The sequence below is a fragment of the Hylobates moloch genome, unplaced genomic scaffold (assembly GCF_009828535.3).
Source record: "Hylobates moloch isolate HMO894 unplaced genomic scaffold, HMol_V3 SCAFFOLD_6, whole genome shotgun sequence".
Taxonomy (NCBI): Eukaryota; Metazoa; Chordata; class Mammalia; order Primates; family Hylobatidae; genus Hylobates; species Hylobates moloch.
The window spans coordinates 38,790,488-38,817,532 of NW_026652281.1; the positions used below are offsets into that span (position 1 = coordinate 38,790,488).

Below are 27,045 nucleotides of genomic sequence, written 5' to 3' on the forward strand. Positions count from 1 at the left end.
ATTACAAGCGTGAGGCACCACACCTGGCCTTGAGTGGATTATTTCTTTACTGCATAAGTTACCCAAACCAAGTGCAGATTTCCTAGTTAACATGTACTTTTTACCTGGCTAACCCATGTGTACCTCCCTGAATATTTATTCTCCACCTGCGCCTGCCTCTCAGCTTTGAGGGGACTCCTCTAAAGTCACTGAAGCTGTGTAGTAGTCTGGGCCAGCAGGCTGGAGGGTGCCTCCAGATCCGACTCTTTCAACCCACCCTCCCTTCTAGATCAATTCACATGGACCTTCTTAGCTTCATGTCTGAGCTTACTCCCCTCCAAAACTTTGTCCTGCTTATATATGGAATCTGACCACAATCTGCATACCTCCTAATGGGCTCAGAAGGCCCCGTGGGGCACAGGTGCTAGGAAGGTCCCCTAGACTTCAAGCTGAAAGGTGTCTCCAAACCCAGATGTAACACTCACCACCACCCATCTACAATCTTCACTCTACAACTACGTTTTCTAACTACAACTGGACTAAAGAAAGAGCAATCCAGGCCAGGCACGGTGGCTCATGCCTGTAATCCCAGCACTTTGGGAGGCTGAGGTGGGTGGATCATGAGGTCAGGAGTTCAAGACCAGCCTGGCCAAGATGGTGAAACCCTGTCTCTACTAAAAATACAAAAATTAGCCAGGAGTGGTGGTGGGTGCCTGTAATCCCAGCCACTTGGGAGGCTGAGGCAGAGAATCGCTTGAACCCAGGAGGCGGAGGTTGCAGTCAGCTGAGATTGCATCACCGCACTCCAGCCTGGGTGACAGAGCGAGACTCTGTGTCCACACACACACACACAAAAGCAATCTATCATGAAGGAACAAAGAACAGACCCTCACTACTCCCCCTACCCCTTCATTATGTTTTAATACGTTTACAAAATAGGATTAAGAAGTACTCTAGAGGACCATGTACATGATAAGATTATCTTTTATTAGAGATCTTATATTACATATTCCCAAAAAGATATAAAATCTTCCAAGAGAAAATATCAAAACCTGTTGATTCCAAGGTGAACAAAATGATCAAAATGAAAGCAAACATTTTCTTCCAGACAAAGGAATATAAAAACACTTCAGCACAAGTACAACAAAGGCATGGGAAGATCATGATAATGTTTTACAACACATTTTACAGCATTTTAATCGGTATTTGTAGAAAACAAGGATGCTGAGTTCTTGAACACTGCAGTCACAAACTCAAACTAAAATTTCCAAAAAAAGGAAAGAAAACACTGAACTACTTGGTCAACTAAACATCTGTAATAATAAATGCAACGAAACCTAACCAAATAAATATGCCACTGAGATCACAACTGAAGTGTATGGTTTTTAGTGTGTGCCACAGACATTAAATTATTTAATCAGTTTTTGACCACAACCCAAAGCAAAAGCATCTTCTCTATTTCCCTGATGATTTATTCTAAAAGTAACCTTAAAAAGCAGAAACTTGCTGTTTAAAGAGAATTTTGCTTTACCTGTGAACTGCTGGTAGCAACACAAGCTGAATAAAACCCCAGACTGACATGGGACAGATCTATCTCAAACAACCAGAAGTGGCAAAAACCACTGTTATTGCAACAAGATTTTTTTTTATTTCATCTGATCAGAATTTCGAGAATGATTAAGCACACCCACTTAACCACAGAACACACTGAACTCCCACCAGGAAGGTTATACATTTAAGATGCAATGAAAATACTGATCTCATTCCTGGGATTTGCTTCTGGCAACCCTAACATCTGTAGATGTCCACAAAAAGGAAGTCCTTTTTCTTTTTTCAGTTTTTTTCCCAAAAAATGAGGAAGAAAACTTACAGTACATGTTTATTGCATGAAATTACCCCTTGTAATATCTTTATCAACACTGGTATTGTTTCCTTAATTATTAAAGGTGAAGGAGTTTATGAATTTAACGTAACAATAATCTTAGGAGCTGCATCTTGAGTGAAAATCCAGATGATAAACTAAATGGTGAAAGAAAAATTGGGTTTTCGTTTCTCTATAAAGATATTGGAATGACAAGAGGTAAATGGAGGTTGAAAGCCACAGAATACGAAATCGATTATCTCAAAGAGAATTTTCAAAACTGTACATACTCAAAGACTCCTTTCTATGCTAAAATTGAATAGTCTAAATGTCGCTATTATTTTAATGTTAAGGAAACAATAATCCCAAATAAATTTTATTTAAAAGCACTGTAATGGCACACGCGCTCAGAACTTCACTTTAAGGTTAGCACATACAAAAGTTGAGAACTGAATGAACAAACATATTCCTTAGTAAGATAAACCATGATGAGCTACATAAAAGTGGGTTTCAAAACAAGATCAATTTTAAAGCATTCTCTTTTTAATATAGTTAACTACTGTGAAATGGAAACAGTAGCTGGATTTTGCATTTTACAAAATCCTTGCTTCAAGTTGCAGTTTCCTTGGCAGCAGCATATTTTAATTAACAATATTTTCCTTCCTTGTTTTGTTTTCTGACATCTCAGTACATTCAAATAGTCAAAATGTTTAGAGTAACATCACCACAAATTTAATGAAACAGATCAGAATGTGGCCAGCATTGTCAGGCAAAATTTACATAATTTATGTGTCATAGAAAGTACCCACCCTCTCCCCGACCCCGCAACATTCCCCCTTCCCCAAACAGTAATATGGAAACTGATTTAACAAGACTTATAAAAAAATAAGGCACATTTTGATATGGTAATTTAAAAATAGAAACCCCTTCTCAGAACACCTGTATTCAAATGAGCTGTGTAAAAAGACACCTTGTGGTACCTAAAATAGGTTTATGGTACCTATGGAATTGCTTCTATTTTAGTGAAGATGGAATAAATTGCACCCATCCCACACTGTCAAGTAATGAAAATATGCCTCTTTTTCTACTGTTGAATGATTCAAAATCAGGTATTTCTGGAAATACTTAGAACGGGTAGGAAGGGAAGGAGAAGGTCAAGAGGTACACCAGAAAAAGGTATAAAAATCATCTATGTTAATCATAAGGGTGGATGGATTGCACTTTTCCACTTATTTCAACACATAATTTTTCTAACTAGTATGAATGATTGCAACCATTTTGGCCATTAGCTTTTACCCACAAACATTTTATTCCATTTCAGCCAAATAGGTGTTTTTGTAAAACTAATGAAGGATCAGCACACAAATACTTGTAAGAATCTCTTCGCAACCCCCAACATAGACATAATTAGTTAGCATATAACCTGAGATACAATCTGTTGAGAGGCTGTCTTTAAATATTTCTTCATTTGTTGCATCAATTCATACTGATAGTGGTAGTTCACGGGAGGAAGTTTTTAAAAAAAAAGAAACTTGATTGATAGCATGGCTTTTTTTTTTTTTTTTCTTAATGTACTGGTAAAAGAAAAAAGAAAAAACTCACAGAATCACAGAATTCATGTTCTCACAGTAGCCAGAAGCTAAAATAATGTGCTTCTTTATTGCACGTCAAACCAAGAAAGGTATAAAAGCCAATGATTCCCAATCCAAATGTGAAAGTCAGGTTCACCTCAACTGGATTCGGAATGTGCTGATTTCCATTGGACTCAAATTGATCTCACTTATATTCTGAGTGCCGGGAGGTGAATGCATTAAGGATAATGATGAAGGTGTGAGACTTTCGACAATAAACTTGCTAAAAAGTTTCTGTACCAATATCTGAAAAGCAAATGATAAAATTTGCATATTTAGATCAACTTTGAAGATTAACAGCACAACTATATATTCTGTGAAAATTAGTATGAGAAGGAATAAAACAGTACGTTGAAGTTCTCTTTTGAGGAAAAAAGGGTAGATTAAATATACATATATAAGTTATTAAATATATATCTATATAAGTTCTCTTTTACAGAAAAAAGGGTGAATTAAATATACATATATACATGCTTGAACATACAGACTATCCTTGGAAGGAAACAGGAAACCAGTAATGGTCATGAGCAACATATTCTGCACTCCTTTTTGTATTGCTTGAGAATTTTATCATGCACAGGGGCTTCTTCAATAAAAGAAAGGACATCCAATGGCCAAGAAGCTTTAAAAACCTCCTCATTCTCTTTTAGTCAATACTTATCCCTAACAATGGTAGTCCTCAACCACTTTTTCCTGTTCCGAAAGAGTTAAGAGAGAGCACACAGGCTCACTACAAGGAAGGATCATTATGTCATTGAGTCTCAGTCTATAGAGGTGGACAGGTCATTTGGAAAGTATTTCCCTCACTGCTGCCATGTTATCTGTCTCTCTGGATCGTATAACCCCCTTATGACTCAAGGCCTTAATGTCAGAATGCTCAGAACCAAGTATACTTAGATCATCAACAATACAATAGAGTGCAAATACAGTATAATTAAAAAGTAATAAAAATATCAGTGCTTTCTTGGCACCAACTCCAAGCAGGGTAGGGTAAAAGAAATGTAGAAGCTAATCTATCTAAGTAGGTCCAGGGCTCCTACCACATTTTTCTTACCTTTTTGGACCCCACACACATGCTAATTTGTAGGGTTGGAACTGAATCACTTGAGTCTGGTCTACAGCATTATTTATGAGGTTTTGGAGGAAAGCTGGGTCAGCTGAGCTGCCTGGTGAGGCAGACCTGCCTGTGTGCCTAAATCAGCCCAGCTGCCTTCTCTGAGTCATGGCCCTTTCAGTGACAGAGGCAGGAGATTGGAGGTTTGTTTCCTTTCAAGGACAGGCTTGATGGAACTGCCAGAAAGACCAACTTGAAGAGAAATAAACCATAGGCAGCCAGCAAGTTGTGTTCAGACTGAGGATCTGTTTGGCCTGCACAGTGTTGACTCATATGCAAATCTGCATTAATCAGAAGACCAAGACCTACATTTATTTCCCAAGAGAAAACAACTGATTGGCGCTACGTACAGCTGCCTCCTGGGCTGTGGGTGGATTATCCCACTAGCCTACAGTCTGAATTTTCCCATTTGCTTCTTTATGGCTACCTCTATAAGCTTCAGTTATTATAAACTTGCCTTGGCCTCGGTAGGACTTAGGTTTACCAATGCTGAACTAGACGATATGTGAGCATGTGTGGTTCAGGGGAGGAGAAAACTGGGCGACTGAGAGCAAGGCACTTTGTAGGCTGGAAATAGAAGGCCTAAGAAATAACAAGAGCATTGCCTTCAAATGTGCATAAATTCCAGCTATGCCTTTTGATGTTGACAAGGAAAGGAGGCTGAAGTTTTGAGAAAGTGCATTTTTCAGATGGGGAGATTCAAACTAATTTGCAGACCGACGGAATAGATAGTAAAGAGGCAATGAAACATGATCTTATTGTCAAGATCCTTTGCAGAAAGAGGATTTCAAAGCACACTAACAGTAAGCAAAAATAACCTTTTCAACTTACCTTTCCCTGAGTAGTAGAACAAAACAGCCCTGTGCCTTTGCTAGAGAACCGACAATCAAACCCTCTTCTGTGGAGGATCAAGGCTGCCTCATTGGAATGCCCATTGCCCACCTGCAAATGAGCAGAATGCAGTCACACCGCGCAGACAACAAAGCAAATATTTACGGTACTTAACACACCACTCTCTTGATGTCAGCATCCAAAAGCACATTTATTTAGCAAGAAAGTTAGGCAAATTCATTTCTCCTCAGGTCCATATTCACTGCTTATTCACCCGCTACCATCCTCTCCTACTTGTACTGAGCCAGGTGAGATTATGTTCTAAGGTTACTTGTTAGGTAACCTCATGCCTTGGTTTCCCCTATGATCCCCGAGGACTTAGATTTCCTTATGTCCACACATTATATATTGTTTTATTAAAGTTTCTTCAAATAAAGCATTGTGTTTTCGTCTTATTTTTCAAACACACACATCAGTTGAATAAACTGCACCTAAACTTAGTCCTTATCTGGTCATTGAATGATATACCATCTAACTTAAAAGTCACACATCCTTCTTTATTGAACATTAATTTTTGCTAACTGCATTCTTAATCTTTGATGTATTGATTCATTATTTTTATATTAGAGCTATCTAAATTTAGTTATGCTTTCACTTGATAGGCCAGCTCACATTTACCAGCTTGATGTATCATTTAAATTGATATTGCAGAAGCTATTGTTGATAGGCAGACAAAAATAAAAATACTAAACATGACAAGTCAGCTAAGAGGGTCAGTATACCTTTTCTTGCAATAAAATTTCTCATATCCATTTAAGTATCAATGTCATGAATGGTTTAGGTCTCTGAATATTTTAAAATACAATTATCTTAATAAATTTTATGTTTCCTAAAGTTGGAAGGTGTTTATAAGATAAATGAATTAAAAATTCCTGGAAAAATTAAGAAACATACAGTTTTTGAAAAAAGAGTCATGTGCTGCTCAGCACTGACACTGTGATAAAACTGATTCTTTCCCGTTCTCTGGCCACAGACAGGAATATGCCCAAACTCTTGATCATCCTCACTAGGGGATAAGATTTTTTAATGTACTAAAGAGACATCTTTCCTGAATAGCTGTCAGAATCTCCACCACTGATTTGATTTTAATGTGCCTCAACAGTTTAAAGCTGTCCTCACCTCAGAGTCTTGGCTGGAATAACCTATGTTATGATGTTTCACACTGATATTTTGTAGTGGTACTGCTAAGATTTTGTTGAAGGAAGAGAAAAGTCATTTAAGGAATTCTGAGTCATCACAAGACCACATGATACACACAGCAATTTTAAATCATATGATAAAAATTTCTAATGCATTTCAACACATTTAAAACACCCTCCCCATGTGGTATAAAAATAACACATAGGAAAACCCTTCATTTATGGTATCATTAGATCTCCAAAAGAATAACAAAGAGGACTCTATCATGTGCCAACTGTGATACCTTAGGATAGTAATTTCTTCTTCCTAAATATCTAGTTTCTTGCCTGTAAAATGGAGGTAATGCTTGTATTATTTCCTTCATGGAGTCACTGTGTGGATTAACCTGTTGAAAATACTATGTAAGTAGCTTCACACTGCCTTGTAGGGCAGAATGCGCTAGTGCAGGAGCTGTGTAGTAAGAGTGGTTCAGAGCCTGAGTGGGGAGTCAGACAGCTGGATATCTGGATCTTTGCTCTGCAATTTACTAGCCGTGGGTTTCAGCAAAACCAGGTTTTCCTTTTCCATGAAATGAAGATGAAATGAAATAGCTTAACAAAGATCTGGCCAAGTGTCTGGCACACAGGAAGCCCTTAGCATAAATTTCCTTTATTGACATTACAACTTTGTAGCTAAAGACTCAGGGAACTCCTAAATTATATGTCTAGAGTTGTATATCAAAATCGTAACAAAGTCTGGATTCAGATTAACAGATTAGAAACCCTCTTCATTAAGCTCTTTTAAAAGCACATATCACTATTAACCTAAAGCATTTGGCCATTTTAACTCATGGGTCCATCCTTACATATCACTTGATAGCAGGCATTGCTAACATTCCTGCAACACATTTGCTCTTGGAATAATGAATTCCTAAGGCCTTTATAGCAACAGAAGGGGACAAAAAATGTGGGGAGGGAAACACCTTTGGAATTCTACATTTGAATTCTACAAGCCGACAATACAAAAATAGAGATAAAAGTCACAAAAATTAACTTCCACTGATAGAAAAAGTTATACTTTCTCTCAAAACTAAAATTACATCACTTTTGTAAAAACGAACTGAAATAGCAATCATCTTGTCCAAGTTTTTAAAAAATCAAATATTCATGAAAGTATCAGTTTTCAAGCAAAAATACCTGAGGCAAAGCAGCAGTTTTTCAGTTTCAAAGTCTGTCTAGACATTTTATTTCCAAGAAAACTGTTTTTCAAAGTAGGGAAACTGTGAATTTAACTTGAATATGCATGCAGGAAAACAGATACCTTCAAGCAGTCACACTGCATGCTCTAGGAGAGTAAACAGATTTTGGAAGAACTGCTTTTACATTCATTAATGCATTAGTAATATCTGAACCCCATAAAATGGGAGGATGTGGGGAAGAAAAATTACAATTTTTGAAATTGTGCCAAGCACTGTGGTAGGTAACTGTCTTTGTAAAACAGATTAGATCACTTTTGAGGCTGAATTACTGAAGTAAGGCTGGCATATTCAAAAGTTGCACAGAGAAAATCCACTGCAAACTTAATTCAGGGGATAAAACCAACATTCAGCTCATAGACTAAGCTGGGCCTCTGAGGCTCTTCCAGCAACTTGGTGGAGTATGGGGAAAGATGACTTGGTTTGCAGAATGAAGCCATCAGATAAAGCTGGGCCTAGAGAAAGCTGAATCAGACCAATGATTTTTTCTACCATGAACCATTTATGTGACTTTGAGTAAACCTCTATAAATTCAGCAAGCTAAGCTGGACCTGTGAAGAGTCCCTCTGAAGACTGACGGTCAACCGCAGTGACAATATCCGTCATTGCTAATACCTGTTTAGCACTTGCTGTGTGCCATATCCTGTGCAGAATGCATTTCATCAATTAACTCATTTTATCTCACAACAACCTTTGAAATAGTTGAGGTGGTATATGAGTTTGTATTAAAATAGGTAAATATACAAGAAAATCTCTATCACAAAGCATTCTCTCTTATACTCAAACAGCAATGACCACCAGTGATCCTGGATTAGCCCTTAGTCTTCTCTTGCCAATGGTTGGGATATCCTTCTGTAGGTGTCCTATTATCACTGAGGACACAAGAAAAATAGACAGTGTATTCCCTCAATTTTCGGTGCTCCCTCTCCCTTCTTGTTCCCATGCAAGATAGTATAAGGTTCTGAGAAGCCATCTGGACTCAGACACACCTGCGTGTGCCCCAGGACCACATTACTGGCTGTGCGCCCTAGACAGTTATCTATCATATCTCTAGGTCAGTTACTTTCCTATTCTGTAAGATGGGATGAAAATATTGCCTACCTTCTTAGGGTTTTTGTGAGAGCTTTAAATAAAGTTCACGTAAAGCACTTGGCATAATGCCTAGCAAACAGACAATTTTAGATATGTTATTTTTAAATATCTGAGGAATTATTAACAAAGTATTAAGTTGGTGCAAAAGTAATTGTAGCTTTGCCATTACTTTTAATAGCAAAAACTGCAATTACTTTTGTACCAACCTAAAATATCAGGAATAAGTCAAAGTGACATCAAGATTTACTCTGGCAATGTTTGTACCTCATTATTAGTGACAATCGCCATTGTTCATGACTGAACTATCACAGGTGAGAACCTTTACTTGTCAACCACTCATAGGGCTTACTATGTGCCACACACTGTTCTCAGTGCTTTACTAACACTAAAATTATCTCCAATCCTCAGAACATCTCTAAGGTGAGTATTACTACCATCTCCATGTTACTAAGGAGGAGCCTGAGACTCAGAGAGTTAAGTGACTTGCTCTAAGTCTCGTGGTTAGAAAGCAAATGAGACACGCTCATACCCAGGACATCTGACTCCAAAGTTTAAGCTTTTAACAGCTTCCTTCTCCTACCTTTGCACTAGCTATGAATTTGTGCTCATAGATACCTAGCCAGGAGAGAAAAGATAAAAAATATTTTTGATGTAAAATAACAAAATACTGTAAACTAAAGGAGATAACCCCTCCAATTGACGGCTGAAAAAAAAGAGTACTGACTGATGGTTCCAGCAGAGATAAAACTATAACTTATCAAAAAATATATCAATTCAGAAACCAAGCTTTGGAAATTGTAATTTCCTTCCATCTACCACCTATCCACCTATCCATTCACCCCACTTCAAATAGGATTTAAGGCCATTCTGAAAATTATACACACATGACAGTCTCTTTTAAGAAGAAAAGCAGGTGAATAGTCCTCTACCGAAGATCTTAAGATGTGAGTTATGTCATTCCCGTCTCGCACCAAAAGAAACAGTAAACTTTTGGAAACTGTAGTAAACGTTATGTGTGCAACCACCGTTTGTGGGGAAGAGAGGGGCCATAACTTTGGCCAAATTCTCCAGGACTCATAGGACCCCACCCTCCTCACACGGTTAGTAAGGTGCACATAGATTAAGGCATGGCTACACATCTGGTGGGAAAATTTCTCCAAACCAATCAGATTCTTTGAAAATACCTAACACTCATCTCTAGTGCATTCTGGCAGCTGGAAAGGTTAGAAAATTACATGCTTCATTTTAAGTCCTAAGATGGTATTATAACCAGTAGAAATTCATTTTTTAGGGTGCTCATTAAAATGTCCAATAACAGCTATCCTGTTTTGATCAACAAGATAAAATGACAGAAAGAAAGGGAAGGTAAATGGCTGTTCTTAGATACGTACAACAAAGGAATTTTTTTTTTTTCTCACAATTTTCACCTTTCCAGAAGCTAGGGAGATCAATAAAGCACCAATCAATTCTTATAAGAAAGACAAATAAAGTAAAATCCTCAAACTGCCTTTTATAAGAAAAGAAGAGGCAGAATGAACAAGTGGAGAGATAAAATCTTATTCAGTAAGTGGTGCTGATATTGAAATGATGGTTAACTATTTGCAAGAAACAGTTAAACACAAATCAAAATAAATTACATAGAGAAAGAGTTAAGATATATATATATATATCACGTTTATATAAAATAAATATGTCTAAATATAAAAGCTGTGGAAATAACCTGAAAAAAAAAAAAAAAGAGCTGAACTACATATCACATTTCTAAAGTATTCCAAGTAGAAGGGCTCCATGAAGCTAAGCTTATCCAGCTTCCTCTTTGTCCCTCTATTCCAAGCTGAACCTGCAGCTCCAGCTTCAGAAGCCTGACTCATGATCTGTCCTCCCATGAGATCCTCCCAGCATCTTCTCTACCCAATCTCCCTTTTTAAATAATGGTCCTTTCCTGATGACAAGGCTTTTGCATTTAGTGTATTTCAGTGGTGTTCATGTTCCCTAGGTTTCAAACCTTTACAGAAGCTTCTTTGCAGTATCTCAAGCTCTTCATAGTGTAGGGAAAGGGGGTGATCAAGGAAAAGAGTTGAAAGACAGGCCAACAGAATAGGAAGGCTAATGGGTAAGTTTGTAGATAGTGGCTGGAATGGGCAAGGCCACGCAGCATGCTGTGAGGCAGGGCTTCAAGAGATGTCTGTTCCCCTTTTCATCTGAATACAAATATACGGCATATAATCATTTTCCAAAAATTGATATAAAGCAGAAAAGCAAGGTATGTCTGCCTAAAAGCAAGATATGTCTATATAAAATGTAAAGTCATCTACTAATATAGAGCAATCCCTGAAAGCCCGGACTTTCAGAAACAAATTTAGTAATTCTAAAAAAGTCAAATGCTACCCTCTGAGGCCACACACAGCACTGAGATTCAGAAGGCCTGAGATTCAGAATGCCTGATTCTGCCATTTACCGCTGGGTGACTTTATTTTTATCACTTAACTTAGCTCTAATTCTTACTTTCCTAATTTAGGAAATGGAGATAACTCAGCAATTTCATGAGAAACATTTTTAAAAATTACAAATTCCTAGGCTCTCCTCCCCATCCCTATAGAATGAGAATCTCAGAGATCTGGAAATTTGTAAAAGTCTCTATGTTTAAAATCTCCCCTGTGTGGTCCGGATACAGTGAATCTGAGGACTAGCAGTGGGAACTGCTGAACTACCTCAGTGGGTTATCATACCTGCAGCCTGCAACTCGCCACCCTCACTGTTCTTCGAATCTATAACCCCTTATCCCAGGAGTCAAAAAAACCAATTGAGGTTTAGAATTGAGAAACGTTTAGACAGCGGCCAAGAGCAGGGCCAAGCAAGGGCACTCTCTATCATGGTGCTGAAGGAGTTGGTCAGGCAGGAATACACGTGTCCTTATCATGCTAAGGTGGCCTTCAGACACATTTCTCATGAAATACTGTGGTGGTTAGGAATATGCTTTCTTAAATACAGGCCAATGCAGACTTCAGGTCTTGCTTGGAACCTATGTCTATTTTGACATTATTTCAAGGGGAAAAATGAGTTGCATTCTCCAAATGAACAGCCCATTATTGCACATTGGAAGCTTCTAGCACACAGAAACAGGAACCCAAACCAAAATGCTTAGATCTGGCTTCTGCACTTATTCATTGAGTCATTTTGTCTTTCTTTTAGTATAAGCATGGAATTACAGTGGACACTTTGTAAGTACAGCTTTCTTTGAATCAATACCCACAACGGTTCCCTTCAATGATTATCTTTCTATTATCAGGTTAGGGCAATTCTTTAAAGAAGCGGTTTTGAATGGACCAATCCTTCCGCTTGGATTACTAGCGGGCTTTTAAACAACTGTTATAAATATGTGCTAAGACTCAAAGGCTAACACAGGAACTGGCACCAACTGATATGATAACGCAAAACTGCCAAGTATTTAGTTCTGATTATGAGCCAGCATGGTAGTTACCAATAGGCATTATTAACATTTTAGTTTTTAATCCTCTTGGTCAAATCTTTATGTTGTTAAGTTGCTCTCTATTCCCTCTGCTAAAACCCCAACCTGCAACCAAGTTGGAGTAAGTGTCATTAGGGTAACAAGGTATGTTTACAGAGTGCTTTTGTTTTCAAAAGGCTTTCACAATAGGATTTCATCTGTTTTTAGCAAAAGACCTGACACAGCCATACGTGATATTAGCCTCATGTTATAAATGGTAGCTGAGTCAGCAGTCACTCAGCCCACAGGTGGGGAGGGTGGCCCACCTGTCCAAAGGCACGAAGAGGAACGGGAAGCCAGGTGGCTGCAGTGAGTAGAGGCCAGACTGCAGACGACCTGAATGCTTAGTGTCTGAACCAATTCAGTAGGCAATGGGATTTTTCATCTGAGAAGTGATTAGATTTGTATTACAAGAAAATAGTCAAAAGAAGGAAGGATGTGAAGAAGTGAGTGACCACTAAAAAAAGGTGACATAAAAAACAAGTTCCAGGCTTCGCTTACAGAAGGTAAAACCCTATGCTCACTGACTCTAGTTAGCTCCAGCTGCTTCCAGAAAACAATCACATTTAAAACAACTACAGTGGAGGAGCCACCTAGAAGTGAGGCTAAGGGATGGTGACCGCCCATCCTCCCCAGAAGCCTCTGGGTTCTTCAGGTCGCTGATGTCCTCTACTGTCTATGCTGGGTGGTGGTAACCTGAAGCCCAGAGTATTTGATGCCCTCTACTCTATTCTTTCCATTTCTTTTAGCTCACGAAGTTATGACACACCTTGGGGAGCCAAAATGTAGACCTACAAAAAGCCACAGCAGAATCCCGGAAAAAACATCTATGCAATTCACTGATTCAAAATAGTTTTTGAGATCCTATGTGCAGGCACTGTTCTTCACGGGGATATAGCAATGAATAAAGGGCAAGCACAGCTCTCATGGAGCTTCTGTTCCGGCCACATATCTCTCCGGCCTCAGGGCCTTCACACTTGCTCTTTTCCTGGAGCACTCTACCCCCAGAAATCTGCAGGAGTCTCTTATTCTCTGATCTTCTTCAGATTTTTGCTGCATTATCACCCCTGTGAGGCCCTCTCTACACACCTTAATTAAAATTGTGTTACCTCCTTTGAATGGCTGTTCCCTTTTTACTCCTTCATAACACTTAACACCAGCTAACATATTACATATTTCTCCTACTTTTTCTTATTTTTATCCTCCCATTAGAATCTAAGCTCTAGAAGGGCAGGGGCATTTGTCTGTTTTATGGCAGTAACTGGCATGTAGTGGGTAGGAAATAAATCCTGCAAGTTCACTCATATGATTTTAAAAAGCCTTTCAATACACATACACACACACATACACGCACACACGCACGTGCGCGCGCGCCTCAAGCATTTGCTTGTAGTCATTATTATAAGTCATATATGTTTGCCTGCATAGCCAAGCATAAGTTCCTTATCTCTGAAGGAAACCAAAATACTTCTCTCTCAAAAAACTGAGGATTATTGAGCTGAAGAAGGAAGAAAACCAGGGGGCCATTCTGTCCCTTCTTCTGTCTGCTTCATGGCAGGACAGCAATTTACAAACACAAGAGGTCTTCATCCCTTCCTCTCTGCCTTTTCTTGTCTAAAGACAGGCCCCTTTACAAGGCTTGCTAATCAGCTAAGAGACAGCAGTGCCAGAGCATCTAGGAGCAGACTTCACTCTTCCCATAAATTTATCCTCCCACGTTTTCCTGCCTTTTGGGAGCCTGAAGATGCTTTCTTCCTTGTCTTGTCTCTAGAGGATTTATGGCTCTTTGTTAAAACATTATTTAGGCAAGGTCCCAAAACCACTGCCTTGGGAAAAAAATACTTTTGAACTGAGGCCTCTCCCAAGTGACAGGTATAGCATGTACAATAGACTATTGCTATTTTTCCCCTGTTTATCTGACCTTTGCTTTCAAAAGTGTCTCAACCAAAAATCTATAAAGAAAAAATAGAAATTATATTTTTTCTCCTATATCTTAGACATAAAGTTGTAAATCTCTAATGTCCAAATTATAGGCATTTATCTTTACTTTATTGCTTTAGTTCTTTGTTCTAAATTAAACATTTCTCACCTCTTATATTGTCTTTAAACATGAGCATCCTCTTCTTTTCATACTTAGGCCATTTACCATGAGATATTTTCCACAGAATCCATAACCACTTACTATTTCCAGCTAAATCTATGTCAATTTGCAATATCAAAACAGCTTTGCAACACATAAGAACAATGTCAAATGTCTAATTCTTATTCTTTCCAAATGCAATCTTTTTGATGTTAAAAACAGGTATGAATATAACTGCAGTCTAACTAAATTAAATTTCATACCTAATAAAACTTCCCCATGCTTTTCCTCTATTATTTCTTCTAAACAGTTGGTTTTCTAATGGGAAACTCAGTTGCAGTGATTCTCAAGAGAAAGGTACGAAAATACAAAGCCTTTGATACAGAAATAACTAACTACTATTTCTCTAGCTTCTGAGAGATACTGTCTAACAAGGAGAAATGAATGGGAAAAGTCAGTAGTGCTAAACTTAAGGCCCAGATTGCCCACCTACTAATGATATTTCCTGACCTGCTCACCATAAAGAACTTAAGAGTAAATTAGTATCAGGATATGCTCTAAAATATACAGCAATAGTCAAATGAAAGGCATGAAGCTTTTGGCTAAAGGTGAAGCCCTGTTAATAATTCCTCAAAGCATAGTAAAGCATACATTATTTTTTTCTCCTTTCCTTACCCCCTTAAAACAAGTACATAATAAACAGTAATTTTTTATAAGATATATTTTGAGACATACCTTTGACTGTATTGTTCTCAGATTAACGAGATGAATGTCACAAGGCAAAGATGACTGTAATGGAGAGAATTCACCTTGCAGCTCAAGGGTAGGTGAGGAGAACTTATTTGCCATTGGAAAGACTGGATGATTCATGAGAGAAGAAGTTATGTGGCTAACGAGAGAAGGATAACTGACTGAATTCTTTTCTTCTTCCTATCAAGAAAAAACAAAAATGTTTAAGAGGTCTATATTTCTAGTTCTCATCATATTAACAGAATTATCTGAGAGCATTTACTATAAAAATACATGAATAATTTAGTTTTATTATATTTTATAAATAACAGTCTTAGAAAATACTCCATAAACTACCAAGTTCAGTTGTAAGCAATACAAGAAAATAAACAGTGCACATCTGACTCATATGTTTAAAATATCTCTTCCATTGATTTAATACTAAAAATACTGAAAACATTTCCTACATACATTTTAGGACAAGGCATACCTTTTTATGAAAATTCTCAACCTATCACAAAACTCTCAAAGTACAAGGATTGGGCAGTACATAGATTATGTTGTGCATCATCAAATATTATCTCCCTTCTCAGGTTTCATCCACCAGATTCTTGTAGTTTCATTTATACACCTTAACAAGACCATAAAGGCATGTACTGATTCAAAGCTAAAGTCCATCCACGTTACCAAATGATAGGAACTAAATGTTACCCAAAGACAGAATTTAAAGAAAACAAAACTCTCAAAATAAATCCAATTTTTAAATATAAATAACATAGGTGGCATGCCTAGATCATCTGATTGTTTTCTTTCAACTTGGCAAATCATTGCCAATTGTTTCACTATTTTATTCCAAAAGCAGAAGTGTTAAATATGTTACTGAATAGTTATCACACATTTACATAGTATATGATTATTCCATATAATTTAAAATGCTTTAGTTTTTGCTATGGTATATGGTTAAAGGCAACATTTCTGTATGTTCAAACATTAAATAATCTACTAATGTTGGTAGATTAAATATTCTAGATGACATGCAAAATTAAATCAATGACTGAGTAGAATCTTAACCTAAGGAGTAAAAACAGACACAAATAACTTCGAAAATAATTTATGCAGAAAGGTCCTTTGATCACCAGTTACATTTGAACCAAATTTAATTTTGTATCTTATTTTTTAAAATGATTACTCCATTGGTATCTTCTGATTTTGCATCCTTTTTGTAATATAAGGCTCAGATAAAAGGCTTGGCTACTGATCTGTGTGAAAAGACACGATTTAAGAGATATACAGCTTAAAATTCAGAATGTCAGATTAGCATTGCACAGAAGGGTGCTAGCAAAAAGTGACTAGCATCGTGCCAGAAGCTAACATTAGATGTCATTACAATTCCAACCATGGGGAGAGAAAAAAAAATTTTTAAGACAGCAGAGGGACACGGCAATATTAAGATACTGACAAAAAATCAGGTCTGAATGAATTGTATTAAAAGAAAGATTAAAGCATATAAAATAATATTCTCCAACAATACTGAAATTTAATGCAGCTTGTAGAATAACATGAATAAAGAGGGAACAATTTCAACAAGGTATTTTAAATGTACTCCAAGGTCAAAGGACTTCATAATCTAGGTTAGGATTGCTGACAAAGTCACTCACGAGCAATAAAACATAAAAGATTCAAACAGAAAAGAAAACACCTCCCTCATCAGATTTGGGAAGTATTAAGTCCACTCTAGGTCAAGAAACATTGAGAGAAAGTTCTGGCTTTGTTCCACAGTCTTGGAGTAATTCCTCACCACTCCAGTGAGTAGCCAGAACACTTCCTGATTAATCTTCTATACTTCAGAAGCAGTAACGTGCATATATACCAATCTTCCAAACCAGATTACTTCTTCCTAACCGTTGGTATTTCCCCAAATTAACCACACAACAGAATGAGTTGGGGCACTTCTAATCAACATAGATTCTTGGGTCCTATCCCAAGTCTACAAAATCTTGAGAGGTGGGGTCCTGAAAATGCAAAGCTGAAAAGCATCCCCAGGTGAATTTCATGGAGTCAGCCGCACATTGCTCCATGACCCTGTGCTGGGAACTGCCACCCCAGACATTCAACCTTATAGAGAAAACAGAGCTCCCTTTAGAATCAAAAGATAAGCTTTACCTTTTAACTACCTTTGCACTAGAAAAACGAGATTCGGTTTCAAAGACATTTTGACAGGAGTCTTCTAAAAGGAAACAATGTCATGGATATTAAGGACTTCAAGAATTTAAAAACTGTGTAGTTTACTGTCCTTAGAAAGATAAGGAAGTTTATAGAAGAGTTGTGGTTCACTACCCTAAGAGCACCATGAAAAAATAACACTGCTAGAGGCTGGCCAGGTTGGAGTGGCAAAGTCTCACCCAGAGTTCCACCATTCATGTACTTTCTTATCATATTTACAGCAACAAGAGGCTCAACAAGACATTAACTGTTGAACCAGCAATATTTAAATTAATCTCTACAAAGGTAACCTTTCCACTGTAAGTCATATAATAAACCCGAAGTTTTAAAAACATGTTTTCTACAGGAAATTCTATGTGTTTAAGTTATAAATGAATTCCCCAGCCTCGTACTTAACTAATCTAGTACTATAAACCTTATTTAATTTCTTGTTGGTTGGAAGGTTTCAGACTGTGTAAGTGTAGCTTTCTCTCTGCGGTCTGCCTGACATTAAAGAAAGTTTCTAGCACCTTCTGATCCAAACCACACAAAGTACAGCTCTTCCTCACTGGGTTCCAGCCCTTACTCCATGAGTCAGAACTTCTTGCCAGACTTCTTGGTGCCCTTTATTAAGCTCACTTTGAGTTAAGCGATCCTGTTAAATCATGGTGAGATAGTAAAAGACCATTTTTTAAGTTACCCTTGTTTATTCAGTTTGACTTGAAACATGGTGAGAACTTAATAAATGTCTGTTGAAGTAAATCTATTAATTTAATAAGCAAATGCAATATAAATAAATGAAAGAAGAACACTAGAGAGGAAGGGTGGGATAAGAAAGACAAAGAGGAAGAAGGAGAGAAAATGAAGAATAATACATTGAATCATAACATTTAGAGGTAAGTATCTGTAGCCCAGGACTGAAGACTGTGGGGCAAATTTGTAGATACACATTTTGGTAGGTCTGTATGGTATTAAAAAGTTTTTTTGTTTTTAAGCCAACTCTTTAATAAAAAATTCATAATAAAAAAGCAACCCCCAAAAACCCAAAACACATTTTTTGTTTTTTACCCAAGAAACTGGAAATCTGTGTCACCCTGGACAGGCATTCAGTCCCATGTGGAAACAATCAGCTGGAGCTGAGTTGTGGGTATTAGTGGGATGTGTCCTCAAGTTTACTGTAGATCTTCTGGTCACCTAAGTATTTACCCTTAGACCTGGCTGGCCTCCCTTATGCTGTCACTTTTCTAAACCATATAAGTATTTAATATTTTAATCTGATCTCTCCCAATTTCTTCTCCTTATATTTAAAGGTAAAACAACACAATTTTAACACTTGAACACTTACAGGGTTCCTAGCTCAGTGCCTCATTAAACAACCAGTAGCAGGAAAGGGGTAAGGATAAATGGTCAAAGAAACAAATCCTAAAGCCGTCAATGCCTGTTTTTAGTCCATTTTCTGCTGCCATAACAGAATACCACAGACTGGATAATTTATCTATAAAAAAAGTTTATTCAGCTCACAGTTCTGGAGGCTGGGAATTCCAAGAGCATGGCACTGGCATCTGGTGAGGGCCTTCTTGCTGCGTTATCACATGGTGAAAAGGCAAGAGAGTGCATGCAAGAGCTCATTTTTATAACAAAGCCACTCCTGCAATAACTAACCCATTCCCATGATAATGGCATTAATTCATTCATGAGGGCAGATCCCCCACGACCCAAAAGCCTCCCAAAGTTCCCACTCCCAACACTACCACAATGGTAGCCAAGTTTTCAACACATGAACTTTTAGGGGACACATTCAAACCCTGGCAATGCCAAAGAGATGAATCCTATTTTCCATTTCTATTGGCTTTGAGGATGATTAGCATAAATGATGGTCAACCTCGTGCAGCCACAGTCCTCACTGGACACCTGCACATATCACACAGTGGATATCATCCAAGTCCTTGTTTTTACTGACTCTCTGCAGAATTCTCTGAGGACAGGACTAACTTCCACTTAGTCAGCTCGGGATTATTTCCATGAGGCTCTGTCATGCTCAGGGCTTCCCATTAAAATCTCTTCCTATTCAGGGAGTATCCCCCTACTTCACTTCCCTCCATCATTATTTTAGATATTTGAGTCTGAGTTGAAATTAAGAATGCTTTCTAGAAAATTCAAGTTACATGGTATTAACTTTCATCAATTGCCTTTTTAATTATTTTCACTAGACATTAAAATGTATTTTCTCTTCTCTCGTTCATTTCTTATTTAAAAGAAACCACTAATTGAAGACTCAGAATCTATACTTGAGTAAAAGAAAATTTTCATCAACATAAAAACATTAAATTAAATTTAAATCAATTACTATCCAAGGAGTTCTGAATGGGAATAAACAAATTATTTCACTTCTAAGTCAAAGCTTTATAGATTTGATGTGAAAATTTTTACTGTTGCAGTTAACAGAAGTTTTGTAGATTAGTGTCAATATAAAGTCATATAAGCCAGAAACTTTTTCAGGAGGAGCAAAAGACAGTAGCTGTCAGCACTCAGACAATGATTTTCCTACGCAGATTTAGTCCTTAAAACTAAGCTATCTTGTCAGTAATTGATTTAAAATATGAGTCTCAAGAATGGTATGGCTCTTGACATCTAAAGTGGATACTAATTCTTTTTTCTAAAATATTCTAAATACTGGAAGAATTTTTGCTTTATTAGCTGTTGCCATTTCATTCAATCAACTAGTATTTTATTTAAAGAATATCTACCAAATATAAGGACATATGAAAATGAAGGCAACAAGTCCCTGGAATCTAGTAGGAGGAATGCAACATGTATATGAAGACAAGGTAATAGGCAGAAATTGCAATAAATACAGCGGCAAAATTTACTCTAATAGCTCATTCATCTATGCATTTGGATATTCATTCATATGACATATATTAGGCATGTCCTCTGCCAGGAATAATCCTAGAAGCTGAGAAAGGCACACTCCCCACTCTCATGGAGTTTATGGCCCAAAGGAGGGGAAAAGATAGGATCAAATAATCGCACACTTGCAGGAAGGTGAGATGCACAGTTTGGAGGCAGCATAGGGGAAGGGCTTTTAACCTGGTCCAGAAGCAGCTGATGAAGTAAGCAATAACCGAAACTATCAGCAAGAGTCTCTAAGGCAGAGGATAACAGGCCATGTGCAAAAGTGCTGTGGGGAGGAGGGGATGGAAAGTACTTGGGACTTAAAGGAAACCAGTGGGCCTAAAGCAGACACAGTAAAAGGCATGCCAATGCCTAGGGGACATGCAGGGCCCATATCATGAGAGGCTCTGGAGGCCATGGTAAGAAATTTTGACTTTTATACTGACAGCAATGAGAAGATATCAGAGGGTTCAACAGGAAGCAATAAAGTTAGATTTGGCTTTGAAAAAAACAAAAAAACAAAAAACATTCTGCCTTCTGGGTTAAGAACAGACATATGGCAGAAAGAGAACAGGGTGGATGCGTATAGGCTAGACCCAGGAAATACAGGAAGTCACTTTAGATTAGGGTGGTGGAAGTAAAGATTATAAATTTGAAATATTCAGGCAATGAGATAGATAGGTGATAGCAATTACTCCGTGAGAAAAGGCTGATGGGGAGAACTGTCTATCAGGCAGAACTCGTGTCTGTCTTGGAGTTGTATGGATGGCAGTGGCTGTTGACTGGGGGGAACACTGGAAATGGGCCAGGTTGGGAGGGAAAAGAGATTATGAGTGTTTTGGATATGTCAAACTTCAGGTGTCCTTCTAAACAGAGAATATCAGGAAGCAATTAGATAGATAAATCTGGAGGTCAGAGACAAGCCTAAGTTGGAGATATGTATTAGTGGCTTCTACCTGTGTGGAGGATGCAAACAAAACCAGGGGAATAAAAGAGATTGCCAAGGGATAGCATAAAAAATAAGAAAAGGAGAAGGCCAGGGGCCATGCTTTGAGAGCTCTAAGATTTAATGGCTGAGTAGAGAACTATTAGAGAGATAAAGAACTGCCAGACAGGTAGGAGGAAAACCAAGCTGCATAGCTCCATAGAAGCCCTGGCAAGGCAATATTTTACAGAGTGACAATGGCCAGTGTCAAATACTGCTGAAAGGTAAAGTAAGATGATGAAAGTCAATATCCACTGGATCTACTGACATCGGAAAGAGCTCTTTCAGAATATGATGAAGGCTAAAGCCAGACTGAAACAAATGGAGTGTGAGAAGGAAGTGATGAAATAAACTCATCTCATAAACTCTGGCTCAACTGGGTAGGAGAGAAGAGGATAGTAGCTTATAGGAAATGGAAATAAGAGTCTGAAGAAAGGCTGTATTCCATTTCTATTTTTAACAGAAGAAAACAAAGAGTGTTCAAAAGCTAACAGAAAGAATCTCCCAGGAAGTGTTGGATATGAGGAGCAAGGGAGAAAGAGAGAGAGAGAGAGAATGAACAGTAAAAGGATGCTGAGGGGGGTGAAGAGAGTAAGTTCCAAGGACAAGTGGTGGGACCTGCCTAGGATGATGGATGGTAAAGTCTCTTTTAAATGTAACAGGAGGAAAGAAGGGAAGGGTGGGAGTAGATGTTAGATAACTGGAACAGAGAGCCCTGGATAATGGCTGTTCTCTCTATAAAGTGAAAGGTACGGTCACTGGCTGAAAAGAGCAGAAAGGACTTGCAATGGTCAGTGCAGAAAGGAGAACAGAGAAAAAAGAAAAAGCCCATGTTCAGGGCTATCCAAGGTGGGTGATCAATAACTTATGGAGAACTCTGAAGATAACTTTGCCTGAACAAGCGTATCGTCAGGTCATTCAGGTCCAGCTGGGCTTTTGCCAGACCATTCAACACAGACTACTAGATTTTTGCTTTGAGGAATAAAAATCAAACATGGAAAACCTACATATAAATATATTTTCAGATGAAGAGTCTAAGACTAGAATAAGTACACTAAGATTTCAAATAAATTTTACTAAGATTTCAAATAAAGTTTATCAAATTTAATCTCCTAAGTATATGACTAAGTTCTATTCTTTTTTTTTTTTTTAGACAGAGTCTCGCTCTGTCACCCAGGCTGGACTGCAGTGGCGCAATCTCGGCTCACTGCAAGCTCCGCCTCCCGGGTTCACGCCATTCTCCTGCCTCAGCCTCTCCGAGTAGCTGGGACTACAGGCGCCCACCACCAAGCCTGGCTAATTTTTTATATTTTTAGTAGAGACGGGGTTTCATCGTGGTCTCGATGTCCTGACCTCGTGATCCGCCTGCCTCGGCCTCCCAAAGTGCTGGGATTACAAGCATGAGCGACCGCGCCCGGCCCTAAGTTCTATTCTTTAACTTTCAGTTAGCTCAATTTTTCAATTCTTATTTCTTTCAAAATAATTTCAGGAATATTTACCCAAACTGATTTCATGTCATTATTCTTTATCTACATAATAAGCAAACATAAAAAAAAAAAAGACCTAAGTGCAAATCTTACACGATATTTATAGCTGAAGTTCTCTTTCTGTGAACGTGGGCCACATCTACTATAAAGAAATCTCAATATTGGAAATGACTTTTAAAATTTTAAAAGTGCAAAGTCATAATTTCAAGTTTTGGGTGACAAAGAACAATCAGTATCAGATCATGCTAGTTATTTTTTCATACCGTATTAACAGCACTTCTTTTTTCTAGTAGTATTCGAAAAAGATTGGCTGTAATCTTGTTATCCTGGATACCTTGCTCAAGGCCACGATTATCATCTTGCATGAGTCTTCGATCCATGATAACTTCAATCTGACCTAACACACAAACAAACAAACAAGCAAAATTGACCAGAATAATTTAATACTGACATTCATTGAGCAGCACTTAAGTAGCAGCCATGATGTCTTGCTCTAAATTTCCCCTCCAGGCAAGGAGGTGGATTTATACAACCCACTACACCATGGGCCTTCTCTTGATAGTAGCTCAAAGTAGTTCATAAAACAGGATAGTATTTCTGTGTTTCTTTAGTAATGTTTCACAATATCTGATAAGAAATTTAAAAATGAGACAGGACAGATCAAAATTTAAATGAAACTTTTTTTCCAAAACATTAACCTAAAGAGTAAATTAAGTTCTCCAAAACTTTTAGTAGAACCATTTGGAATCAAAAATGCTTAGGAGGTTTATTAGGAAATGTACATCACACAGAGAGTAGTAAAATACACACAGATTGGTAGGTCTAAAATAGGTTTGCAAATAAAATTTAGGTTACTTGATATGAAGCAGGTCTCTGAAGAAGCCCTAGAATGTGGACACACTCATGATATACTCCCTTGCTTCTCTGATATTGTGTTAGCGGCAGCACCATTGTCCTGCCTCTCTGGCTTAAAAGGGGTCATACCTAGTTCCTTCATTTGCTATGCAATATTTCCATATTTCCTCTAGCTCAAGTTGTAAGCTAATCATTACATTATGAGATTAAAAAATAAAAAAAATAGAGCCATATGTGTACATATATACACACACACACATTTAAGCTAATACTCAAATAAGACTTAGAAAACTGAAGTTACATACTTAAAAATACATGCATATTCATTCATATCCATTACTATATTAAATGATCATTTGGTACAAAAGGGAAATAGCAAACACAAAAGACTTTAACAATTACCACTATTACATAGTCATAACAACTCTGTTTAGCTTCTTTCTTCTGAGTTTACGTATCTAGTACCTAAAATTACCAGAGATGAGTACAAACCTCATTGTCACTACCTTCATAATTTAAAAGACAATTGTCCAAGATTTAGTCCCCAGGTGCAGGGATTAAATTGGGTGTAAAGTGACAAGCTGTAGATAGGTATGATCTATCTACAGCTTGTCACTTTCTGCCCAAATTGGCATATCAACGTCTTGGTAATTTCTAACTCTTCTCCTGTCTCCAAATGTTGGTACATATAACACGTGACTGGCACTTAGTGATTTCCTGGATTGTACTTGAATTGCTTTAATTCAAATACTAAGGTATTTGGTGGCTATAGCAGAAAAAGAGGAATTTTATTTCTTAGCTTGTCTTTACCAGGAAGCGAGATAATGCCACTTTGTTAATCACGGCTTGAGTCTTACTATCTAGTCCTCTATTTAGGGAACAGCTTTGAGAATTTAAGGCGGTGTTTAAAAATGGGTGGCTCAAGAGTCATGGAGGGCACAAAGATGTTTTACGTTTTGTCAACATAGTGTTTTTTAAAAAATTGTACCAATATTTTACAGATTGAACAACTTCATGTAAAATTCCAGACTTCTGAAGTCTTCTTCAAAAATTGAATTTAGCAACACTGGGCCCCTAACCACGCAGCAACAATGCTGCCCCACTGCACATTGGGAACATGCTCTTCAGTTTGCTCAAGTCTCTAACCCTCCCTACTGGATCCCTGATGTGGAGCCATTACTATTTTCAAAACCGAATTCATGTCTTTATGGCATGAGTTTACATGATCTTATCTAATGAAGGCCACAAAGAAAAATGAGAAGTAGCTGTTTTTGTGTGTGTGTGTAAGTTACAGAATGCATGTATATGCCTCATGTAAAAAGTGGGCTTGTGTCAAAGGACACACCAGGAATCTGCACTCACTTATTATCTGGCTCCTTCAGATATTTATCTCTACCAACTCTTAGAATGTAAGAAGACCAATGATACCATGTATGATAACCAATTAAAAATATGTATTATAAAGGATCAAAGTCTCTCAATAGAAAGACTTGCAAAAATTAATCAGTGTCTACTGACTATTTTCTCTCACTTTCTGTGCATCACTTTCTCTCTTTTGGAATCCTCAAAGCCATACCTCTTTATCCCCATATCTCTATCATTTCTACTCCTTTCCTTCTTTCAGGTGGTAGAATAGAAAGACCATGATTCAGAGAAGGACCTAAGTTTGAACCACAACTTCCCAACTTTGCAAACGTAGGCAACTTATCTAAACCTCTCAATCTGAGTTTCCACATCCGTTAAATCATAATGATGATGGAGACGTCTGCAAAATACACACTATTAGGAGAAGCAAATTATCTTTAAAAAGAAATCTTGACATGGAATTTTAGGTCTCCTGTTCTTCATCTGAAGATTTAGGAGATTGATCTTTTTATGTTGTTCTCACAAAACCCAAACTTAACTAATAGTCTGGTTGTTGAAAGAAAAAAGCTGAAAAGAAGACAGGGAGGTTTTAACTAGATATTACACCACATCTGACCAACAGAAAAAGTATACAGTTGGAACTGAAACCTTTCAGAGAGAAAAAGTGTGTAAGCAATACATACCACTACTCAAACTCGAAACCCCTAAAGACTGAGCAGAGAGCAGTGTCAAACGATGTTTGGCATCCTGGATATAGGCCATTGTGGTCATGGGATAGACATTTGCTTGAAGAGGCAATTTGCTCAGTGTCATTCTAGGTTGAATCTATAAAACACAACAATTCCATCTACAAAAAGTGATATTTACAAATGTTCTTTTAAAAACTTGAGGACAGGTGATTTTTCTTCCCAAGAGAAAAAGACAAAGCTTCCTTTTTTGTTCAGTGGAAGAAATAATTTAAAAATGAAAACATTATTTAAAACAATATAAAGAAAAACCACAAGGATATTAGAAAACAATTTTTAGGTGGGAAAGGTAGAACTTGTCCAGATTTTTAAAATAGGCATTCCTATTTAAATTCAGAATAAAAATGCTTAAAAGTCTTCTAGCTCTCCAATATTTGCATAAAACAAATTATAAAGGTATTAAGTATTCATTTCTCATCTAAATCTAACATACTGCTTTTGTAATGAATGCTAAGTATAATAGCTCTCTATCCCCTTTCAAGAAATATCTCTTATTATTCTTGAATTGGTTTTAATAAATACCACAGATCTCTACACCAAATCTTCTAAGATAATTATGTTATAATCAAATGCATATTTATATTTAAAAACCATTCAGTGCTTACTCTTTTTGATTAGTTTCAATGTAGATGGTTCCAAATTCCAATTCCTTGTAGCCTAGTACCTGAATGTTAGAAATATGACTCTACTTTTTGAGAAAGACTGTCGGTAACCCCAAAGCCCATCTGGGTCACAGTGACTGACTCTAAGCTCAGAACCCTATTATCGGTGAATCTTAATGATACCACATAAAAATGTCATCTCCTCATTTAAACTCATGAAAGTTGGACATAAAAGTGAAGAAAAGAAGAGGCACAAAGTTACCATAATAGTTAACATGTATTAAGTGCCCATTAACGAAAGGCATGGTCCAGAGTATTTCACAAATCTGATCTTTAATCTTCCCAACAACCCTGCAATGTCTCCCTCAAATTACTGGTTGTACTAGGTTGAATAATGCCTCCCTCTCTCAAATTCCTGTCCACCCACAACCCGTGAATGTGTTCTTATTTTGAAATAGAGCCTCTGCAGAAATAGATGAGGTCATTCTGGATCATGTTGGGACTTAACCTAATGACTGGCATCTTTACAAGAAGAGGGAAATTTGGACACAGACAGATACAAGAGGCATAGGGAGAACGCTGTATGACAAAAGAGGTAGAGATGGGAGTGATGCATACACAAACCAAGGAATGCCAAGCATGGGCAACC

General features: G+C 37.5%; 1 protein-coding gene across 2 annotated transcripts in view; it reads right to left on the reverse strand.

Annotated features, from left to right (window-relative positions):
- Window positions 1-945: 945 nt before the first annotated feature.
- The window catches only part of MAN2A1 (mannosidase alpha class 2A member 1), a 177,114-nt gene continuing 151,014 nt past the window's right edge, over window positions 946-27,045 (reverse strand). For both annotated transcript variants that reach the window (XM_058440641.1, XM_058440642.1), the window contains 5 exons: window positions 25,732-25,873; window positions 23,092-23,225; window positions 15,266-15,460; window positions 5,417-5,527; window positions 946-3,717 (listed from right to left, as the gene is read on the reverse strand). In XM_058440641.1, coding sequence (XP_058296624.1) covers window positions 3,565-3,717; window positions 5,417-5,527; window positions 15,266-15,460; window positions 23,092-23,225; window positions 25,732-25,873 — 735 coding nt within the window. In that variant the 3' untranslated portion in view covers window positions 946-3,564. The remainder of the gene's footprint in view (window positions 3,718-5,416; window positions 5,528-15,265; window positions 15,461-23,091; window positions 23,226-25,731; window positions 25,874-27,045) is intronic.